At 40.6% G+C, this 23,666-nt stretch overlaps 1 protein-coding gene and 1 long non-coding RNA gene across 2 annotated transcripts in view; one reads left to right on the top strand and one right to left on the bottom strand.

The window, feature by feature from the left end:
- dlc1 (DLC1 Rho GTPase activating protein) overlaps positions 1-23,666 on the top strand; it is an 84,383-nt gene that overhangs the window by 3,895 nt on the left and 56,822 nt on the right. Inside the window, exons 3-5 of the mRNA XM_020661258.3 lie at positions 4,574-4,708; positions 4,991-5,104; positions 20,436-20,469. Coding sequence (XP_020516914.2) covers positions 4,574-4,708; positions 4,991-5,104; positions 20,436-20,469 — 283 coding nt within the window. The remainder of the gene's footprint in view (positions 1-4,573; positions 4,709-4,990; positions 5,105-20,435; positions 20,470-23,666) is intronic.
- On the bottom strand, positions 4,589-11,155 carry LOC136179845 (uncharacterized). Its single transcript, XR_010666780.1, has 3 exons — positions 9,816-11,155; positions 9,668-9,732; positions 4,589-4,725 (listed from the first exon to the last, which is right to left on the bottom strand). It is a non-coding gene; the product is annotated as an uncharacterized lncRNA (long non-coding RNA).

The following is a 23,666-nucleotide window of genomic DNA, read 5'->3' as shown; positions in this document are numbered from 1 at the left end:
AAGTAATCTCTGGGGTGAAAGACTAGCTCTCCAGCAAATACTGTAGCAGAAGCCCTTCTGGTCTGTGCTGTTTAGGTATAAAGAGCAAAGTGCAATAACTGCATAAAAACAGTTCATATGTTTGACTCCATGAAACAAGAAAAGGCCTGAGAACTGACACAGAATTAATTCACTTTTACAAGTTGCCATTTGCCTCTTAGGAATGAAAACAAGAAATCCATTATTTACACACACAGGCCCTATCAAGAAGGCATGAATGCACGAATCAAGAATGTTGTTTAGACAAGTACATTATTGTGGAAGGTTAAATTCTTGTGAAGCATACGTCTTGAAAAAGACCAGGCCTCCTTAAAAGTAACTCTAATAGTTTAGTAAAGCAGCAGCAGATGTATCAACATTATCATGTGCTTATTGTGGTTGAATAAGTGTATATGTGGCATTTCTTTAAAGCATTTATTAAACAAAAGAACTATGATTAAAGGAAAGTATATCATGATATAAAGAGCAGTAAACATTTCAGATATGCGCTGTTAATATCTGATTAGTTCTGTAAGCACTCAGCAGGGAATGAACAAGATTATCAACTACTGTTAACTTAACTTATCATTTCCCACTTTTTTATCAGTTAACTCTACTATCCAACATGTCAGCTCAGCAGTGGCTTGGTGGTCTGAATGTGGGACATAGAGGGTTTGATTTGTATATAATGCCAGGTTTATTATATCATTTGATCTTATTCACTTGTATACTGCTTTTAACTTGCTCTAATTGACAATAAGTTACTGGTCACTTCCCTAAAATACACCAATGCATGCTAATGAAACCTTTCTGCTTTAAGCCCTACCGTCTTTTAGGTTATTATAATGTGTGTTGTTGTGTAATTCTACAGATTTTAGTTTTCCTCACAGCATTAATAAAACAGTAATCTGTGATTGCAACCTTGACTCTTTTGTGGCCATGTTTATCATGACCAAAGTTGATGTCACTCTTTCAGCTGCCAAAACTGAGACAACAACACAGACCAGAGAAGGGACATGGAAAACAAGTGCTGCATTTATTAACACTGGCTCCAGTTTCACTTTTTGGATGACTTTAAACTAATGGATTAAGTATCCGAAAAAACTGGCTCCTGGAAAAAAAACAAAAAACAGTTCAGCCATAAAAGTGTAGGCCCCAAGGCAATCCATGCACCATATGGCGTTGGCTCGCCTCCTCTTTGACTGCACCATGTGGTTCTTACCCTGTGGTGTACATACTGTATGAAGGCAGTTTACCAAGAAAATGTGCTTGACAGAAGGTCAGGCAGTGCAACTTTACAATAAAACCCCCAAGGGAGGTAACATGCTGTAGTTAAAGGAAAGAGAAGAAGCTCCTGATTATTGTAAGGAAAATAACTGTTGTTTTTTTTCTATACAACTGATGGACACAACAGCGTGGAATTATCTCTGACAAGATACCCTCTGTGACTCAAGCTGTTGTTGCAGGTTGAGTTTGTAAAATGAACCCATCTGGTTTGCATAATTTCTTCAGATTAGCCTGATATTGGGCTTTGTTAGTGTGTTTATTTGTTTTAGAAACAAGGTCGTGTCCTGACCAGAGGGCCACATTGGCTCAATTGTTGTTTATCTGACTGCAGACGACCTGGCAACATCATCTCAGTCTCAGTCTCAGTGCACCATTTTTTTTTGCCTCATATAAAAATTCAATGCCTGTCTTTTGGTTAAACCAATAACATACCCACAGTAAACATTATGTGCAGAGAATTCTGATATGTAATCATCTGCTCACTGTTGTTGCCTCACAGGAAAGGACACTGACAGGTCTGAGAAATGGGATGCAGGGCACAGGGTGTAAGAGGGGGTTTGAAAAAGAAAGCTAGGAATGGGAAAGGAAGGGTCTCAGAGTTCAAACAGTGTGGGAACTGTCTCCCATCTATAAAAACAGGAAGTGGAGAGGAATGTAACAGAAACCTCAAAAGATGGGAGAGAAAGAAAAAGAAACCTTCTGAGAGCACCCAAACCACCAGAATGCCCCTTTAAAGCACGTTGCCTCGCTGAGGCGCCTGACATCATGTGCACTTGTTTTTTGACTCTTCTGTTTTGTGGTTGTTGTTGCCATCCCGAGCCAGATGCTTTTGTTCATTCAGCGATGCCTCGTAAAGATGTCATTGTTTTACCACCGTACAATGTTTCATTGTGATACTTTTCCAAGCAGACAGAACGTAGCGATCTGCTCTTCTACCGGCTAGGAATGCCAATGAATGCATCAATGAGAGACACATTTCCATGACACACATGGCCCTCTGTGTCTTATGTGCTCTCTCAGCAAACCCAATAGGAACTGCTTTGGACAGGCTAATTGGGCCCTAACTGGAAAATAAATGTAAGCTCTCCAGTCATAAGATGTTATTAGGGGATGGAGCTACGAGCCAGGGGCCAGGGTTGGAGCTGTAGCTTGTTAATCGTGATGTAGATCCTATCTGGGATCCGTAAACCTGTCAAACTGACACACATTAGCATCAGTCAGCTTATAAAAAATCACGTTAACGCAGCACACCCATTGTAAAGTAAACTAATAGAGGGTGAAGCCACATTAGCCACTTCACCAGATATGTTAATGATTTGTCTTAAGTGTCTAATTTATCCCACATCACTTTATGCATCACACCAAAGACAGGACAGAGCACATGTTTTCACAAATGTACGATTGCTGTTCGTCCCATGATATCACCCCTATAAAGTGTTTAACGGGGCCCGTTAGGGAAATTGTAACAAGGTTTGTTTGGCACTAATGAACAAGCTGTGTGATGTAATTTCTTGGGGTTTGTCTCAGGGGAGCTGCTCAGACAGAGAGCCACGCCCAGAGCTTGGACGAAAGAAAGGAAGGAGGAAATGAAAACATGCACCATGTAAAGAACACCAGAAAGGGATTTTACAATAAACTTCAGATGGAGGTTTATGTTGCGTTTAACAACAGGACTGAGGGATGGCAAACAAGGACAGAGTGGTTGGTGGAGTTTTGAGCCGGCTGGATTGTATGTCATTTAGCTTGTCTTACTGGAGACACACCACCTGAGGTCAGTATGAGACTTGTTATCATAGCATCACAGTGGATAATTGAGCTCTGCAGATTAGAGGACTGAGAAGAATATATTGTCTTGAAGTAATAAAAGTAAAAAAAAAAAAAAGGTACAGTGTCAATGAAAAAAAGACATGAAATGCACAGGGTGTGTGGAAAAAAAGAGAGGAAACAGTTGTGACTATTTTAACTGTAGAAAGGATACAGAAGAGCAGAGGGTGAAAGTGTCAGGATAAGAGTTATCAGCCCGAGTTTAAAAGGAAGAGGGAAAGGAAGTAAGCAGCAGGGAAAGAAGAATGATTTTACTGTACAAAAGAGAGCCCTTCAATTATAAGAGGCAAAATTACCTGGACAAGGAGCAAAGTAACAAATAAGAAGTACAACTTAAATAGACACTAAATGGCACTGTCATTTTAAAACTGATTTGTTTAAGTGTGCAACACAGGACGTAGTCTCAGTGATGTCACACTTTGGTTTCTGAAGAGGCCCTATGAAGCTAAAAGATGGTTGTTGCCTTCTGGAAATGCTGTCTAAAGCTAACTATTGCTCAATCTAGAGCCGGTAAAGAAGTAAAGCTGAGGCGGGCCAATAAGGGAATGAGCTACCAAATTGTTGTTTTTTTTTGTTTTTGTTTTTACAAGCCAAACTGAAATCATATTTGTTTTTGGTTTAAAAATGGTGATTTTAATATGGGACCTTAATGGAATTATTTGGCATTGGCTTCCTATAGTAACCAGTTGTATATACTTTTTATTTATTTGCTTTTTTGTGTCCTCCACTGCAACTCTTGAATTTCCCCTCTGGGGAGCAATAAAGAATTACCTCATCCTTTGAACACCAGAAGTTGCCCCTGGCTCTACAATAAAGCCACAACGAGCTCATTATAGTTCTTCCAACTAAACAAGTCTGTATCTTAACCCATAATAGCCAGCTAAGTGGTTCAGTTAGCAAACTGATAGATGTGATAAAAATCATTTAGGCATGCTGCTACTCCAGATTTTACTTAACAAAATGTATATCGAAAGTTATAGTCTGAAATCACTGTTCATCAAGTTCATCAGTGGATGGATAAGTGCACCATTCAACTGAAAACACAAAGAATGTCAGTATCAAACTTTTATTGTCATATGTTGAAGTATGATGAACGCTAACATGAACTAAAGTTTAGAGTAAGCTATCCCAGTATTACACTTAAGTAGATTGGAAACCTGTCTACCTGGATGTGAGGAACATCTCAATACAAATCTTCTTTGGTTCCAGCCTTACATGATATCATCCCAGTCGTCAAAAATATCTATTAGTGAGGCTAATGGAAAACTGGCTACATGTCTATGGTACTATTCCACCTCTCAACACCTTCAGTGTCTTGCTCGAGGACACTGGGGATCGAACCTGGATGACCTCCTGTGGCACAGTTGTTTACAAATGTAAATGTAAAACGTTTTGGTCAGTTCAGTGATAATCCTGTTTTCCTCTGATTGGTGTCTTTATTCAGCGAGAGCATGCTCGCCTCGATTCGATGGTGTTGCTGCTGATGAAGCTGGACCAGTTGGACCAGGAAATAGACAATGCCCTCAGTGCCACCTCCTCTATGGACAGCACCCCGACCCTCCATCGACGACAACGCCAGGTACACGCTTGCTGTTACTGTTGGATTCAGCATTCAAAACAAAGAAAACAAAAGTTATTTAACAAATTACATTTATTTTGTTTTTTCTTTCCTTTCCATCCTCATCTTCATCTTAATCATATCGTTCCATCTAGTGGCCATATTAGGCATAACAATGCCTATAGACACTGGGCATCATTCCAGTGGTTATGAACTTTGTAGTGTGCTTTCCATTGATTCAAACATTCTCTTGATCATCAATTAACAATGACTTTTACAATTTTGTGACTTTGCCTTTTACAGGAGTTTGATGAAAGATCTTTACCAGCAGAATCACAAAACCCACCACATCCGCACGCTGGTGCTGCCTCCAGCTCAGGACCCACAACAGCCCTCGGAGCAAAACCTAAGAGTGGGGTAAGTCACAAGCTCTAATCCACACACATATATATATATATATATATATATATATAGATATATATATACATTATAGCACAGTCGGCAAGTCCTCTAAATCTAAATCTTGGAGGTCAAGTTTGTATTTTTGGAAAGATTTGAAATTGGAAGGGCTTTGGGTCTCCAATAGGGAATGTTAACCTTAAAATCATTTTAGTTTATGAAAATATAACAAAGTAAGATTCAGAGAGATTACAGAAATTATCAACTTTCATAACCTCCCAATCAATATTGATGATTCTAAGACCTAGAAACATAATGTGTACGTATAGTTGCTGCAGTTTTATAATAGTGTCTGGTTTCCCTTTTTTTTTTAATTCAGTTTCAATGTGTTGAGATTTTTTAATTGAACATTTGCTGTTTAAATGGCTCACGTTTCCAATAAAACAAGCTCTTTTTCTCTTGGGACCATGCTGAAGAAAGTGCGCGCACACACACACACACACACACACACACACACACACTTGTAGTGAATCTCCCAATTGTAGGAATGTCCTCCAGCACTTAGGGCTTAGTCAAGCAGACGTTAAAACTCTATAATTAGCTGAGTCCAAAGATTCAGACCCCTTCTCCCCAACAAAAGGGGTCAGAAGGGGGGTATAAGGGTGAAAAGCCAGGGCAGGGGTGAGTAAGGGGGGGGGGGGACACGCTTCAAGTGAGACATGCGTCTTCAGACTCCTTTGCTTGCTCACTTAATGACTTTGTCAGCCTTGCTTAGCTATCGCCGTCAGAATGAGGTCAAAGTGAACGTGGCTTTTGTCCAGCAGACTGAGCTACTCTAACAAGTAACATGTGTTTTAAAAACTATTTGAACGTACTCTTTATCTCATGAAAAATGATTGAAAAGCAAGTTTCTACACCTGAAGATCACTTTACCAAGTTTGAAACACTGCAACCAGAAGAAAAGCCTGAATCCTAGATTTAAAAAAAAAAAGTCTCACATTCCTGAATTATCTCTCAGAATTCTTTGTAGATATTGCCTTGTCTTGATGCACGTCACAAGTCTTCACCATCTTAAAAGCTGCCAATATGTCACTCTTGTGTAATAATTAACGTAGTGGTATATAGAGGCGACGTGCTGAGCATTATGTTTGTGGCCAACTGTTTCCACAACCTCCATTCTTGCAGTAACCCAAGGTAACTCACTAAGCTTGGGTAAACAGAGCTTTCACTGCGCCTAATAGGAGGCTTTTTACAGTGGAGGCCCCGCAGAGTGATTGATTGAGGCCAGAGAGATGATGACTTCATGAAGGGGATGCTCACTGGGTAATAGTAGTAGGGGACTGATGGGTCCTTTCAGACACACAGAGTCGTGACGCCCCCTTAATCTTTTTAGCTAGACAATACAAATCCTTCAAATGATGTAAACACAGAGCAGATGTGAGGAAGAACAGGGCTGAGCTTAGTGCTTTCATTCAGTCAGAAATCACAGTTGTGTTTTACAAGTCATGAATAGCATAATACAGCATTCAAGCACTAAAAAATGATGAACTTTATTAACAATATTACTCACTTGTAATTGCAAATAAAGTTGTTGCTGTCTTGTTGTCATAGGGAGTAATCACAATCCTTTCTTCTAGTATCAACTATGAAGCTGTATCCTTGACAGTCTCTTTAGATTATCAGGTGAATGACTTTCCAAATCTGTTAATAATAAACAACACCACAAACCTCAAGCCTCAAACATTTTTGATCGCGTTTAATCCAATACTTTTTTCTGACTTGGTGTTGAATAATCCTGGATGTTACAAGCTTCAGAAATATATCCCAATATATTGGTCTTTTGGAATATATTCAGTCAGAACACTCCCTTGTATGTTATTCATCTCATATTAAATAGCCACATCAACACAATCAGATCATACACTGAAAAAAAATGTTTACCATATACCTGATTTATTGATGACAGGGACTCTTCTAAAGTAAGACGCATAACAGACTCTGTGCTTAAATGCTCTTTCATGTGTTGCCTTGAACAAGTCCTGACATTAAACCAATAAAGAAGGTATTCACTAGTTAACCCAGCAAACAACATATATATATTTTTAGGAAGGTGAATGATGACTGCAAACTGTGTTAAAGAAAACACAACATAGAAATAGCTACTGTAAACACTCCTGTGATTTACACAAAGGGGTCAAGCAGGTGAGAAAAGGAGTATACGTACTATGTGGGTGATTTTACGTCACAACCTTGGTTGTTTTTGCACATTTACATTTAATCTTTCATATTTAAGACGAGTAATGCTAAGTTAAATCCTGGTTGTATATATTCCCATTCTTAGTTTTTATATTTTTAGTGCTTATTTACTTTGTATTTAATATTATATTGTGTTTAAATTTGCTAACATTGTGTTTTTTGCTCATATTGTGTGTTTGGACAACCTGCTGCTGTAACGCCACAATTTCCCAGTTTGGGATCAATAAAGTAATTCTATTCTATTCTATTCTATTATTCTATTCAAATATAAAGTAAAGATCGATTATTCCATGATGAGGTCAGCAGGAGGATAAAACTTGACAATCTGGAAAGAAGTTAGAGGGCCGCATAGTGTAGCTGTAGGAGTGTGGGATCAGGGCACTTAAGGTCTCTGACTTTATTTAGATTTTACCCCAAAAATACCTGAAGAATTTTTAAGACAATCTTTTTTTTAAGAAAGTAAAACTTTTTGTACATTTAGCAAATTCAGGGGGAAACACATATTCCTGTCTCATCCCTCATGTCTTGTGGATCGTTGTAGAGCAGAGAAATAGTATGTGTGTTTATCTCAGCATATTTTGATGGGGGTAAGGTTTGAAGAGGTGCGGATCATGGAGTGTTTACCATCATGCACTCGCATTCCTTCCATCTTATGCTGGATTATGCAAGAGGTACCTGGTGTTTGTGTTGTTCCTGTCCCCACTGACACCTCCCTGCACTCAGTGTATCACTTTGGTGTGATTGTACCTTGTACACACTCATGCTGTTCTGTCCTTTATGTAACAATGATAAATGTGAAGTGCTGGTATGTGTCTGTGTTCGCCGGTGATGAGTTGACATTCACTCAGCATATACAGCATCGCTCAGTCACAGTTGTGGATAAGGCATCGGGTTCAAGTGAATAGCTTAGCTGGTGGCTATTGTTAGCCTTCAGCAGGTGGCTGTTCTTGCATCGATTGTGGGGCTAAAATGCCGCGGATGTTGTGCCACAGCAGGTGCTTCTTTCTCATAGTGTATAAGCTATTCTTTACCCAGTGTGTTTTTGTTGGCAGGTTTATATCCCTTCCTTAGTGGAGCAGGTGTCATGTAATGTTATTCGGTTTGCATTGTTGTGTTGCAACAGGTGGCTTTATTTGTTTTTGTTTTTTAAGACTGCAGAGCATCACTTATTTGTTGGATAACTATATTTTTAACGTCAACCTATGATCATTATTCCTATCAATTGGCATGCAAAAATGTTTTTATAAAATTTGTTAAATATCTACTTTTGTCCAAATAAGAATCTAACATCCAAACAGTTAGCTTGCATACATGTAGAGAAGAGCATAGGAAGAGAAACAAATTCAGATCTGAGGCCAAAGCTGGCTATTTTACTGAATAGATTCATTCAAACTAAATATATTTTTTAATCGACTTATCCGAGGAATAGCTTCAGCTCTGATTGTATTCTCTCAAAGAAACATTTCCTACTCTGGTGTTTCCTATCTGAAGTCATTTTGTTATAATCAGCGCTGTTGTTAAAAGGGAATCTATATACAGTGACGAACTTAAGTTATGCGTGGAGTGAGAGCCATTTGTTATTCGGTTCTATTTTTATCATCCCTGCGGCTACAGAGGATGTGCCAAGCTGCAGAGGTGGGTGGAGGCTGCTGACCCCTGACCACCTTCCTCTGAATGTTACAGTCGGAAACAACATATCAGTCAGCCTCAGTGCAGAGCATTCCCACAGGCATGACTTACTCTGAACCCCCTAAAGACTTAAGCCCCTGAACACGGCCCAGACCGTTGCTGTCTGTTAAATTTAGCACAGGAGTGATTAACATGTCATCCATATGGCGACAGGTAAGACGCTGCTCCATACCTGCTCTCATCCAGACTTTGGTAAACATTCCATAAGAGGGCAACCTCTAACCCTATGTTTGGATCTGTTTTTTGTCTCCACGGCAACAGCGCTCCAAACAAAACTTGCCTGTTTGAGATTGGCTCCTTTTTTAGGCTGATTCTGAAAGTACCAGATTTCCCCAATCTGGAGTTTTAATGTCCTTATTCAAAGGAGAGGATGAGATTAGTGACGTTTTTACTTTTTAAATCACGGACAGATTTTACTCTCTGCCAGTTTGATTTGTATGTACGTGGCTCTTTATCTGTATGAAGTTTGCTGGACAATAGAAGTGCAGTGGTTTGCGTGCTAAGGTCACCAGCAGATCTCTGCTCTGTCCTTCCTCCGTGTTCCGCTTTGGCAGCCTCACTGTCCCCAAACATCCTCTATCCAAACCACACCTTTTCAATATTCAATCACATTCAATATTTTACGACTTTACTCACTTTTCTTTTCTATAGCTGCATTATTATCGCACTTCCAGCCCATTTTGGATAGTCCACTCCAATTCCTGCAGGAATAAGTATGTTTAGCAACATATTTGGCTTAATGACTGTCGTAGGCCTGAATGAGTCAGCGAGCTGTAAAACTAACCGCCATTCAGTGTTGACAAGGGGTGCTCGCAGTGGTTCTGGTCACAGCCCGGCTAGCTGCTTTGTGTGGTGTCATTGTCCCCAAGGTCAACCCTCTCTGCTGAGCACAGCTGTGACAAGGAGACAAACATGGGCCTGCTGCTGTGGTTTAAAAAAAAAAAAGAAAATGGACAAGAAAAAAGAAAAGGCTTGTGTTTGGAACAGGATGAGGAAAATTAACTTCTTCTCAACCCCCCCCACCAGGAAATCTTGTTTTTCCTGCCGATTCAAGGCTAGAGCAAGTTGCATAAAGCACTCCAAGAACAGAAGCGAGGACACATTGAATTAAATATGTCGCTCTAATTTTGTAGTTGGCAGATAAATGTTAGAAACACAAGCAGGAACAATGAAGTGCACAAAGATGAAACATGCCATCATTGTGAAATTGGTTGAAATGGTCCTCATGTACCAGCCTGACTCATTGTGCATACTGTTTCTTTTGTCAATATAGATCTACTATATTTCATTGTTTCACAGAACGAGATTTCTGTTGTAGCTTCTTCTTGGAAATATCACATAAATCTACATGTTTACACCGCTGTGCTACATGGCAGCTCTGTCTGTGTTTGTTTTGATGACAACACACTGTGGCTCGACGCCTGAAGCACATAAACTTAATCACAGGTATAATTCACTGGCTCCATATGGTTTTTCGTAGTCTTTAAAAAAAAGCTTAAATTGATCCTAGTTTTTAATCCGATGTGAAATCAACCCTCCACTGTGATTGTTGCTAACAAGTAGTTATCAGTGTTTAGAGCACGCATTGAGTCAGTGAAGCGGAGCGTACATCTATTACGTGATGCAGACAGTAAAAAGCACGGGGAATAGTTTCAGGATGATGGTACTTGTTGACAGTAAATCTTGCGGATGACTGGAAAATGCAGGCATCTGGAAACACCCCTGCAGCCGGCTGATAATGAAATGCCATAAATCAGAGAACGAACAAACAAACTGGATGCACCTTCAAACACACACACACACAGAAACACACATTCATAAATGCTAAGACATGCAAAGAGGAATCTATTGAAAACCAGGTGCAATTAAGGACAAAGTTATTCAAGGATAGGGGACTTAAATGTTGACGCTCAGTCTGAGCATTTGTGTTTAATCAGTTTCGCCTTAAAGTTGAATTACCTCAGCCAATATGCATCTAAAGCCCTTTTTCATGCACGCACTGTTAGCCCTGCATTCCCTCTGCTCTCTGTTCCCTGCTCTCATTTTGAGTTGCTCTTTCACACATGTCGCTCACAGCGGAGGATTTTCACTTATGGGACGCAGATCGCCTAGCAGTTAGGTCACGCCCCCATGTACAGAGGCTGTCATCTTCCAAAGCGTGCGGCCCGGGTTCAAATCACTCTCTCCCTGTTTCCTACCCCACCCACTGTCCTATCACTGTAGGCATACAATAACAAAACTCAAGATGGCAGACAAAGTCACAGATTCTGAAGCTTCAAGGACAGTTTTTGCCTTTATGTCAATGCTAACTGTAAATACAGTTATTTACAGTATCAACGTAGAGTATGAAGCTGCGCCATTACTTGCGCAACTATCGCACAGGTCGCACAGCAGTCGCAGGATTTAAACCTCATCAACCCTGCCTGCTTGCTCGTGGTGAATCTTCCTGAATCTTCCTGCTTCCTTCACATATTGGCTCAGCCGAACTTCTTGCAAAGGTTTGACTAGGGGGCTTGCCGGAAATTTCAAGGTGAGCCATTCAGCAGTTTGCATTCATACAGGCGACCCACCCTGAACAATTTTTCAGGGGTTTTGTGCATGTATGAAAAGGTTATTTCTTTCACCATAGCTCCCAGTTTAGTTACCCAGTAAACCTACTCATTAAAGTTTTTTTTTTATCTTTGTCACTAAATATCATATCGTGGCATTTCAAACTGTACCTGTGCACAACATGTTTGTAATTAATAACCTGCTGCGAAGCCTCATGAGCTGCCCTCTACATCAAAACAGTGCATTCTTTACTAAATGTTACGAAACTGTGACCCAGCAAAGGTCTCGCCCACATGTCCTTCCAGTTAGTCAGTAAGCTGTGTGTCTGCAGCAGGGACTGCTCTGGGGCCACCAAGGTCTTCTACAGAGGACAGTCTAATCCCTCTGTGTTGTTAACCCACTCTCCCAAAAATGTCAGCAGCTAATCCACAGGCTAGCATTGTTGGTGCAGTCGGGATCGAAAGGCTTATCCACATTATCTCTGGTCCATAAGCTACAAAAGTCAACCTGATGGTGAGCGGGGAACAGGTGACACATTTTGCAGGTGACACATTTTGCCTCTCTATCAGTGTACTGAGACAGATATCAGTGTACATTTCAGATTTATCATGGAAGAAGACAAAGAAAACCATGGCTTCATTTTGTCAGAATAACCAACAATGGAAAAAGAATTGATGAGTTCTCCTCTGTTGTGCTTTTTAGATGTTTTTCTATGATTTTAAGTCTACTCCGCCTGTTCCAGAGAGCCTAAAAAAAGACATTAAGAACCCTATTGTGTGATGTATTTAATATCGGTGCATTTTATGATACATTCAAACTGAATTTTTAATGGGACAGAGGGCTGCGAGACAAAAAGCTTTTGTTTCTGTTTTTTTTTCCAAGTTCTTCTCTGTGCATACTCACTCCAATGTGCAGCAGAACACACACTCAGACGCTCTCATGCTACAGAGAGTTGGATTTATAATAATTCTTATGGGTGCTGCTGGTAGTCGAGCCCACAGATATTGAAACAGAATGTCCAATGTCCATTACGCGTGTATTAGAGAATTCAGCTGAGGATTCCAGCAGAGAAAGTAAGTGAAATGTTTTTCAGCCTACCTTTTTATTTGATGTTGAAAACACAGAACATTAGTCAGCATAGATCCTCTTCGATCATGTGCTGGTGTGTCTGGGGATTTTTTTTTATTTAATGGTCATGTTCTGATCATTTCTGATGTTGTGGGAGAAATTCAGTGAAATATAACTTCAATATGCCATCAATATATATCTCATACAGTGTCCTGTGTATGTTCTGTGTGTTCAGGGGCACAATGACAAGAGAAGTTAAATGAGCCGTTCTATTCAGGAATAAAGCCTGAAATCCGCCATGTTGATAATTATGTGTTAGCCCGCAGGCGCACCTGATTCTTAAACACCCTCTGCATTAAATTGTGTGTTGCCTAAATACCAAAATATAGTCTGACGCGCCAATTTGCAGTGCAAACGCGGTATATGTCGCCAAAATAGGGCCCAAAGAGTGACTTCAGGACCATAAATTATTGGGTTGTCAAACCATTTGCCTTTGGTGTTCTTTGTTTCGTGAAAACACTTTTATCCTACCTTTCTACTTTTAACAAATCAATCTTGAGAATTGTGCAAAAAAGACATGACAAATTTTGTACCAGCTAAAGTTACACCTGAAGTTACATACAACAGTTTCACATAGTAGCAGGGTGATTTATGTATGTAAAAATGACCTTAGTAGTGAAGTTTGGTGATGACCACTTCTTTGTCTTTAGGGAGGAAGAGTTTTTCAGTTAGACGGGTCAAGAGTTACGGTTGCGTCCGTTGATGGATTCCCTGAACCAGTCAGCAGTTCATGGTTTATGCTGAAGGGGCCCAGCACTTAAATCCTAGCAGACACTGTCTGAAATAAGAAGCCTGATACTTTGGCTTACTCTTACAAAGGTAAATACGTGAATGTCTGCGTCTGTTTGTCCACTTTTCTCACTCTCGCTCAGTCAACATCAGCCCGTGCACAACATATCTCATGACTCAAGGTTGAGCGAGAGTGTGGGCCTCAGTTAGCGGCCCATGTGTGTGTGTGTGTGTGTGTGGAAGAGCACATTGGGTAATGGTTAAATCATTAACCTCCTCACACAACTAAAGACTGAAAGTGGACCCATTCATGCTATAGATTTCACTCATGCTTTAAGCGTCATAAAAAAATGTCAATATGCATTACTGAGACCTTTCCAAGAGCCCCAAATCCTCCTGAGGAGTTTTCTTTTCAAAATAGCTGTTAAGTCCAACATCTGGTCCCTAATACACATCTTCTGCAGGAAAACGTTCCAATGCATCATTACACCAAGTCATCGCACTTCCTGTTGACACACTTCAAGTGTGACATATGGAAACTGTTAAAATGTGGAAAGGGGATGTAGGGGGGGGGGAGTATTAGGGTTGGGGTTTTGGGGAGGAGGGGGAATGGGTTTAGAGTTTTCCTCAAGGATAAGGCGAAAATCAAATTGTTTCCCACGTTCCCCTGCACACGTGCACTCAGGGGTCGGCAGAGCGCTGAGAACAAATTCTTGTATAAGTGCAGGGCAGAAAGAGCACATTCATGCCAGTCAAAAAACAGAAATGAGCACCAGATAACATCTCCAAAGGCTCTGGACAAGTATGTGTGTGCACTCAGACTAACACACATACCTGCACCAAAGTCTCTCTGCCCTCCTTCCATCACAGTTACCTTATACGTCTGGTGCTGGAGCCGCCAGCTTACCTGACCATAAGCCATCTGCACCAATTTAGCCATTTGCGTTAAGTGGTGGAGAAAAAGGTTTGGGTTAGCCTGAGCCCCCTAATCCTTGGCCAGCAGAGACCATGGGTGGTCACACACACATACACACACATAGCGCAGCTGCAGTGCAGGAGGGGGGCTGGGGATGAGAGGTGGCGGTGGGGTTGACAGAGGCATGGTGGACTGCTCATGCCTCATGCCAATCGCTTGCTTAACAACTCTAACTAAGTGAAGTTTGCGTACATCTGTAAAAGAAAAAAAAAAAAAAAAAGCAAACGATCACAATGTTTGTTCTGAGGGCTGGATGTTCTTTGGTTACAAATAAAATGTAAGAGCAGCAGGTTATTTGAAATCTGTCAAACACCAAAAGCCGACAAATATTTGGTCAGATTCTTTGATTAGATCATTCCTGATATAAAACACCTTAGTGTTATATCAGGAGTGAGTCATGTCATACTAGTGAATGATTTAGAGCTCATGCTGCGTTTGTCATTCTTTGAACATTATTCAGAAGGTTATTAGAAACTGTGGTTGATATCCAAAAACGTCCATAGATGCTCGATATGTGTGGGACCACATTTGTGCAAAATGTGTTTTTAAATGACAAAAACTTAGATTTAAACATTTCTGTTTGTTTAACCTGTGGGGCTGTATGCATCATAGTCTTTTTTTAGTTTGAGTCACAGAGTTTAAATGTCATATACCATCAGTAAGCAGCTTGATAGAAGTGAGTGCTGCACTGGGTGAAAAAATAGAGGAATCAGGTATATATTTGACAAAAGTCAAATATCTAATATAAAAGTTTGACTTTCCTGATGACAATCAAAGTTTGAAGTGTGGAGAGGCAGTCTTTAAAGGAGTCTTCGAAGACACAGTAGAGTTGAAACACGTATACACATCCCTGTTTAATATAAAACTGAAATGCCCTACTTCTTAGTTTCAACTCTAATCATGACATCAAACATTCTATTTTCACCTGGAAAAAACGACTTCTTTCCAAGATCTCAGAAACAAGTTAAAACATTTCTCTTGGCAATTCTTTAATCATTTCTCAAACTCTAATTATTTGTTTTAAGACCCTACTTTCCTCGGCTTCTTGCTGCAGTAATGACAATAATGACCCCACTGTGGTTAATCATGCAGGCGCACATGCTTGCACCCCACTACACACACACACATACATACACACACACACACACACTCACACACACACACTCACACACACACACATACATACACACACACACACACACTCACACACACACACTCACACACACACACTCACATGTGTGAGTAAAGCAAACACATACCTTACCCCCCATGCCCCACACAACCCTCTTCCAGTAAATTAGTGGCAGTAAATGTGGCAGCTGACGCTTGTGTGCTGTGCAGCCTACAGCTCCCAGTGGACACCTGACACGGCCCGCACAACCCCACACTGAGTCAACCTGCACTGTGGCATGCCACGGGGAACGCAGGAAAACATGGGGAAATATGTGAGCGTGGTGCTATGAAAACACTGGTACTTACTGGCACCCATTCATTCACATTCCTGTTCGACTCTGGACTCACATTTATTCCACTGTAATTGCTATTATGAGGTAAAACAGAGCATTGTGTAAAGGTGAGATTTACACTGTGTCTAAGTGACTTCATGGGTCATTGACAGGAACCCGTGGTGTGCTGTTTACACAATAGGAAGGGCGCACTCTGGTCAACTGAAATGTCTTGTTAGTGTTAAGCAGAGAAGCTACACAGACCTCCCATACTTTTTCCATTAGTCAAGGCCGCTCTTTCTGTGAGATGTGGAGATGTAGCTTATCGTTATGAACGCCGGATGTTATAGAATTTTAAAAAATCATGATAATACCACTGTGCCTTTAATGTTGGGTAATAAATGATTGGTGCTGATGCACACATCAGTGCATGCTGAATGTAGAATAATATATATATATATATATATATATATATATATTTCAATGTATACCAACAGAATTAAACATAAAGGCTGTAACTTTTCTTTATTCTGCTGATTGCAATCAATCCTACAAATATATGAAACCAATCTACATGTAGGCAATTCTGAAATGTCTGACTCTCCCAGCAGTCAGTCCTAAGCTTAGTCATTACAACCTATCATTTACAGTTTTTCCATTGTCTTTGTTTAATAAAGGCAGACAAACATTCCATTACCTTTTGCAAATGTAATTTATATCTTAAAACAGGTATTTTAAAAGCTCCTGTGAGGATTATTCAGCTGGTCCACAGGACATGCAAAAATCCAGTTTCTCACAGGAGCTTCAGGGACTACTTTCAGCTGTGGATTGATATGTATGTGGAGAATACATGCTCATTTTCACTGCATAAGGTATCTGAAAACAGTATAGGTGATTTTTCACTACATATAAACTGTTAAGGCCTTTGCCCACTGAGTTCGATTAAAAAAAAAAAAAATCCTGTTTTTTGGATCTGTAATCCGAGAAAAAAAACATAACGCACAGACACCTTGAAGACTGAGTCCGCTGCGTTTATTTTGAACGGGGTGCGCAATGGCCTTTGGAGAGAGAGAGATGGTTCATATACAACTGATGTTTTGTTTTTTTTGAAAGAGTCTTTGTGTTGTCTTGACTGAACCTCACAATATGTGCAGTGTGCACACAGGGGAATGCAGCACGGACTCTTTGGTGACTGAAAAAAGCAGAGCTAATGTTTCTGGAGTCCAACAGCTGAACCAGTAGTGAATATAAATCTATCTCTGATTTCACCTCTCTGTTGTTGTTCTGTTTGCGCCGGTGATTTAGTGACAGATGTGAGTGGGAGTCTTTGGCCGGGCTTCTCCCTTGTGTCTTTTAAAGATCATTAATCAGCAATAAATCATAAAGCTATTTGTCCACAGGGAGAATTAAACCCACTTTTTGTCTGAAACGTGACCCCTGAAGTGATTGAATGCTGTTTTGGCCCACCCTTGATGCATAAGTGCATGTTCACACTATGTACACATATATACTTACACACCTGGACAGACGTACAAAGACGGATGGACTTGTTTGGATTTCAGATAAAGTTTGTATGCACAGACGGCTCACAATCTTCTAAACAATCTGAGAGAGACAGATTGGGACCAAGACAACTTTATCCGGCTTTAATCAGCCAACATGTTCAACAAACAAACTCATATATGAGAGCAGGCATTGTGCTTGCTCCTGTCAGACTGCGTTGTGCTCGTGATGCTTCTTCATAAGAACCAAGGACCCCATAATATGTGAGAGACCAAACAACTGTAGTCTCAAGTTTTCTTTCTTTTCTGTGGTTGCTACTCCAAAGTCTGAGTGTGTTCAAGAGCTTCTTCATCAGAATTGTAGAGTTTTATGTTTGATCACAGTGAACTGATCTGAGAAGATAAAGAAATTCTACATTAACATATCGTTAGATAGGTAAATTATGTCGCCCAACATGTTCTTGATCTCGCTAGATCACATGTTTGGTGTTGGTGTTAGCTTAGGCAGAGACATAGCTGGCAGGAGAGGACAGCACAGTGAAGGTTTGAATGCGTGTTATTTGTGCAAAGTCACCACTAAGGGAGTTATAAAGCAGAAAGCAAATTGAACAGCAGACTTTTTAGCCTTAGCCTTTTTAACATTGCGAGTCTACCTGTAATGGCGTCATAGTATTGATGTCCAAATGTGTGATTTTTCTCGAAGTGTTGCGGAAGCACGAGGCAAAACAAAACAAACAGCTGAGGCTTCTATTACGCACAAACACAGTATCAGACATGTACTCACACACAGCGTTTTCCTGCCCTGCTGGCCGTGATGTTTCATAAAACTTGCCCTCTTTTGCTACCTCCAATAGCGACCTTAGCCTTACCATTTCGCCTCCACGCATTTTTACATCGCAGATGACGCATAACAGGGGCGTAAAAGTCCCGCCTTGAACTCACGATGTTAAAAGGGCTATTGTTTGCTTTACTTTGCCTGCGGTTAAAAAATGTGCTCTCCAAGCATGGGCATCTTAACTCCCACGTCACTTACCTTCATTACTGCTTCATGTGGTGGAATTTCTGTAGTTATTTAGATTATAATGTACAGATGTCATTAGGTTTATTCACTGTTCTCTAATGTCAGTCAGACCTGACAGACTTCAGCTGTTATGAGAACACCACGTACAGCTTAGAGAGTGTCAACTGTTATTCCTGATATCTGCAAGGACGTTTGGTAGACTTATTGACTGCTCCAGTTTAATTGACGTCACAGTTTAGTCTAGGTGGGTCAATGTGACACGACCCTGATAATGATAATGTCTTTTGGGATATATGCGATGCCTTTCAAAGAGTTCTGCAGATGTGATTGAGCAAGACACGAGAACAGAAGTGTGACGTTGATCCATGTCTCCTCATGAGTATTCTTCTTATGTATAAACTTTCATTCAACGTAAGCCATCTGAGTCAACTGAGTCTTATTGTATGGAGTCAAGTCTTAGTAATTTCCACAACACTTCAAGACAACACTGATCATAAATGCCTATCATAAATATTTCTCCCTCCGATACCGTCATGCCCTTTATGCCTGTTTTGCCTTAGGAATGCACGTCACCAGGGCAGCATTATATGCCCTCGTAATCAAACATCTTCTCCTCAGCAGCCAGTATAGGATCTCTTTAAAAAGATGGCCATCATGAGGTTGTCATGCTACCCAGAGAGAGTGAAAAAATGCCTCTCTACAAGACAAAAAGAAGTCTTTATACTTTATACTTAATAAACTTTCATTAGAGTTGAATGTGGAGTTTATTAAATGTGGACACTGCCCAGGCCCAGGCTAGCTGTTCACCCTATTTTTGATCTCTGTGCCTAAGCTAAGTGGCTGCTGATGAGTGGCTTCAGTCTGTTGGAAAACAAGTAAAAACAGAGCAATTTCCCCAAACGTCCGTTAAGATGATAATTGGTGTGCTTTTGGCTGTGCTGATTCTGCTGTCTAAGTAGGTGCCAAACAGTAAACAGGCTTATAAGTATTCACAGCAGGACAGAGCTAAAGCACTTTAATTAGGCCTGAGGGGAGAAAATCACCACCGAAGAGGAGGCATCCAAATTCAATTAAAATATCAGGAGGAAAGGTTTTGACAAGTTCTGCACACTGAAAGCCAATGTGGACAAAGTGGGTGAATTGTGTTGGGAATGTACCTGGTCCCGCTCGTCCTCTCTGATCTGTTCCAGGGGGAGTGTGGATTAAAATGGGTCAGGGCGTGGAGGTCAACCAAGGAGCCAAAAGGTCAAATGTCAGTCGCAAAAAAAAAAAGAAGACCTCTGCATTCCAACTAACTGCTGCCCACCACACTAACACAAACACAGAAAGCAGAAACGCACTTTTCCAATGAAATGACACAATACTCTTCTTTACCAGAAAGCCCAGCTGTCATATCATTCTCCTTAAAACCCACAACAGAGCCAAAGAAGGAAATATTTAATGCCCCGAAGAGGTTGAATCAGTTATGACTACAAAATGTGATTTTATCAGTGAAGTCTACATGAGGGTTGGATCAACACTGAGTCTGACGAGAATGTGCTGCATGCTCACATTTTGGATTCCTTTGAAGTAGATTAGAAAGAGTGTTTTGACCATTGTTTAAGACTCTTCTCTTCAGAATCAGAAAATCATGCACATGTTTTAGAATCCAAGTTCTTTGTGTGGATGATTGATGTTGGTCTAGTTTATGTGTGTGGCAATGCATCGCTGCGGCTTCTTTTAGGCATTTTCATTAGACCGTTAAGTGATTTTTGGAGGAACAGAACAGAATATGTTTGGAATGCTGATGATTTATTTTTGTAGTCACTCTCATGGTCATCTGCTTTGAACACCACTGTTACGTCCCGTTGTTTGGTCTTGACTGGATTTCAGATTGTGAAGCTATTTGATTAATAAAGAAGTGACGACATGTAAAGAGATTAGATATGTTCAACACATTGCTGAAGAGCTATGAAGGTATTTATTTAGACAGATGATTTTATATTTGACTCATGTAAATGTATCATACTTGAAACTATTGTAACTATAATCTTTTTTCTCTTCCCTTTCCCAGAGCACCTCCTCCGTTCCTGACAACACAAAAGCTGGTGAGTCCTTGCTGTTTTTTTTTTATTTTCTTTAAATCTTTTTTTATCAATTCAGACATCTTTATTGGCATGAATGTGACAATACCAATATTTCCAAAGCATCATATAACAACACAGAACAAATACAATAACTATGGTTATACATCAATAGTAGAAAAATAATAATAATAATAATTAACAGTGTTATGATCTTTTTTTGTCTGTATGTGTTCACTTCGCTCTTGGCTTGACGATCAAAAGGATGGCGGCGCGTTCTTTCTGTTTTGATCACGTTGTTATGTTTGTGTTTGGAAAAAGTATGAGTGCCAGTGCAGTCTGTGTCTTCTGATTGATAGCCTCGTCTGGTGTTCACAACATGGGGCAACAGGGGAGGAAGGGAGGAAGGAGGGGGGGGGGGTTTGAGTGGAGGAGGACCGGCTCTTGTTCTGTGAGACACTGGATGAAAGTTGAGATAAGATCCCAGACTCATCTGCAAAACCATCAAACCATGCCGCCTTCCAAGATAAGAGCCAGACTGGGTGTCGTGTTTGATGCCACAACTTTTTAATCAACCTTTTGCCTACATTTTCTCCATGGTGTTCAAGAATATTCTCCTTGCTCACATGAATTTCTTTTTTTGTGAAGGTTAATTTCATGGCCATTTTGCCTTTATTAGACAGGACAGCTGAAGAGAGAGAGGAAATGTTGGGTTTGAGAGAGTGGGGGGGATGACATGCAGCAAAGGGCCGAGGTCAGAACCCATGACCGCTGCGATGAGGACTATAGCCTCTTTACATGGGACGTGTGACATAACAGCCAGACTATCCGGTGCTCCTACATGAATTTCTTTGACTTGATTCATTTTAGCTCAACTGTTGAGCTGTTTGGAATAACAGTCCTCATGACATCCTAACAATGAATAGCCTTCTCAGTATTCAGAAGTTATGTCATGCCTTTGCAAAGCTTGCTGTCAACCACTTAATTATGAATCGATCTTCAGAAGAAACCCAATCTCCAGTGACTGCCCCCTTCACTCTGGCTCCGACCTCTTTGTCAGCAGTCTGCTGGTTAATGCACGGGGTCATCAGGAAAACACCGAACGGCAGACCCACTTTCAGACAGCCGGCAGGGGAGCAGTGTTCATTAAACACCCCCCTGTGTCGTCAGCCCGCCAGTAAACAATACCAGAGAGGTGGTTGGACGCAGGGACGAGGCTTTCATATTGCCCCCTGCTGTGTCCAAACCCGCTGGGAGTCCTCTTGCTCTGTCTCTCCCTCTAATTACTGCTGCTTGCTGAAACGTTTCATGGGAAATGTGGAAAAAAAAAGCTGTCCAGATATTTGTATTGGCCCATGTGAGCACAACCTTTTGGCACACCACAAACATTTTGTTTACAAGGAGGGTAATACTTGCAAAGGAACCCAATGCAAACTTCAAAGGAGTCACACACTCCGGGTCATTTTTCTTAATTGAATCAGTGCGACTTCCTGTGAGCAAGTTATGTAACCTCCATATCTGGGCCTGTGTGATGGAACACAGGACTCTGCGATAAGGGGGAGGGGATATGATTGGGGTTGGCAGAGTTTTGGGGGACTTGATGGAGAACAAAGCCCAGTGTTCATTGTGACACTTCAAAGCCCCCCTCTATATCTTCTATATCAAGCCCCTGGGAATGACACATTTGTGACAGTGTTACATCACATCTCATGCCCTAAAGGCTCCTGTTGTGAAAGACGGCTCATTCATGGTTAATTTGACCATCTCTGTGACAACAGAAGCACAGCGCTCACTCTTTAAAGACTGTTGATGACCCCCCCCCCCCCCCCCCTCAGTGCTGAGTGTACCTTACTGAGTGGCGTAGTGTCATGACTGGAAACCTGTTGTTTAGAAGTGTTCTTTAAGGAACTCCTGTCCCTCCTCAAGCATGAGCTTTATGTGGGCCTGCAATGGGCCACTGCACTGGAAAGGCTCACACCAAACTACCTGCCATCAGCAGATGATAAGAGCAGTCACTCATCATATTTGCATGACCGGCCTTATCTGTTGCTGGGCATGGTGCGGGAGATGATGCATGGGATGTGATGAAAGACATACGTGAGTTATCTTTTTTAAATCAAAGTCAATAGGCACCAAACGGGATGTAAAGGAAGCCCAAAAGCGTATTATTTAATGTCCCGTGCCAGCTTAGTACCATTATTTTAAAGCATAATGCATCACATTTTGTATGTTAAGGGGAAAAATGCATTCTACAAGCTCCTTCACTGAAATGAAATTCAGTGAAGACATAACCGTGAACTAAAGGAATCTTAATGTCTCAAAACAAAGAAATAGAATATTTGATTATCACTTTGATTTTGACAAGTATAAGCAATGAGGTTCATCAATACACCTCTGTGGAATATAGGTTGATTTTTCTCTGCTGCAAACTCTGTTTTACAGAAAAGATAAGACTCCTTATTCTTATCTTCAAATTAAGGTTGATTATGACCTATGACCTCACACCTCTTGAAAAACGCTGGCCTGTTTAGGTTGCATGAGTGATTAAAAAATGTAAAATAACAGTCATTAAGCAACAGATGAAGAATTCATAGTAATTATAAATGCTCACAACTATGTTGAATAGTATAGGTGTTATGCTTGAAATGGCATCCAAACACTTCAAATCATTTAGCATTAAACCCATTGGTTCTTCTTTGCGAAGAAGAACCCCATTGGTTCTTCTTCACCCTCCTGATTGAGAAGGTGAAGGAGAGTGTGGTTGATTGTTGGAGTGGTTGAGTGTTTAGTAAAAGGAGCTTTTAGACTGAGTGAATTTGATGAAAGAAGCCACTGTGAAGTGTTTGACTGTCAACCTTGTAACCAAGATACTCTTCTTGTTAAGTCTATGTCAACTGGATGCTACAGGTCATTACTGTTTCTGACTTTAAAATATCATTTACATCGAAATCAAAGTTCTAATGACAGCTGCCCTAAGCATGTCTTAGGAACTGAAGGGGAGACTGAACAGATCAGGTGCATGTAGAGTATTTTCTTCACCTTTACATGTCTTGAGATGTCTACCTAACTACAATGCTACATGACATTTTATGTCAAAACAGATAGCACTGACATACGGCAAAAAAAAAAAATTATAGTAGTGCTGGAATCTGATTTCCTGAAATGTTCTGTCTTTTGTCATGTCCTGACTCCTGAGACGTCTGCTCTCTCAGCCACAACAG

This window comes from Labrus bergylta, chromosome 1 (genome assembly GCF_963930695.1).
Source record: "Labrus bergylta chromosome 1, fLabBer1.1, whole genome shotgun sequence".
NCBI lineage: Eukaryota > Metazoa > Chordata > Actinopteri > Labriformes > Labridae > Labrus > Labrus bergylta.
This window is presented reverse-complemented; position numbering and strand designations above follow the sequence as displayed.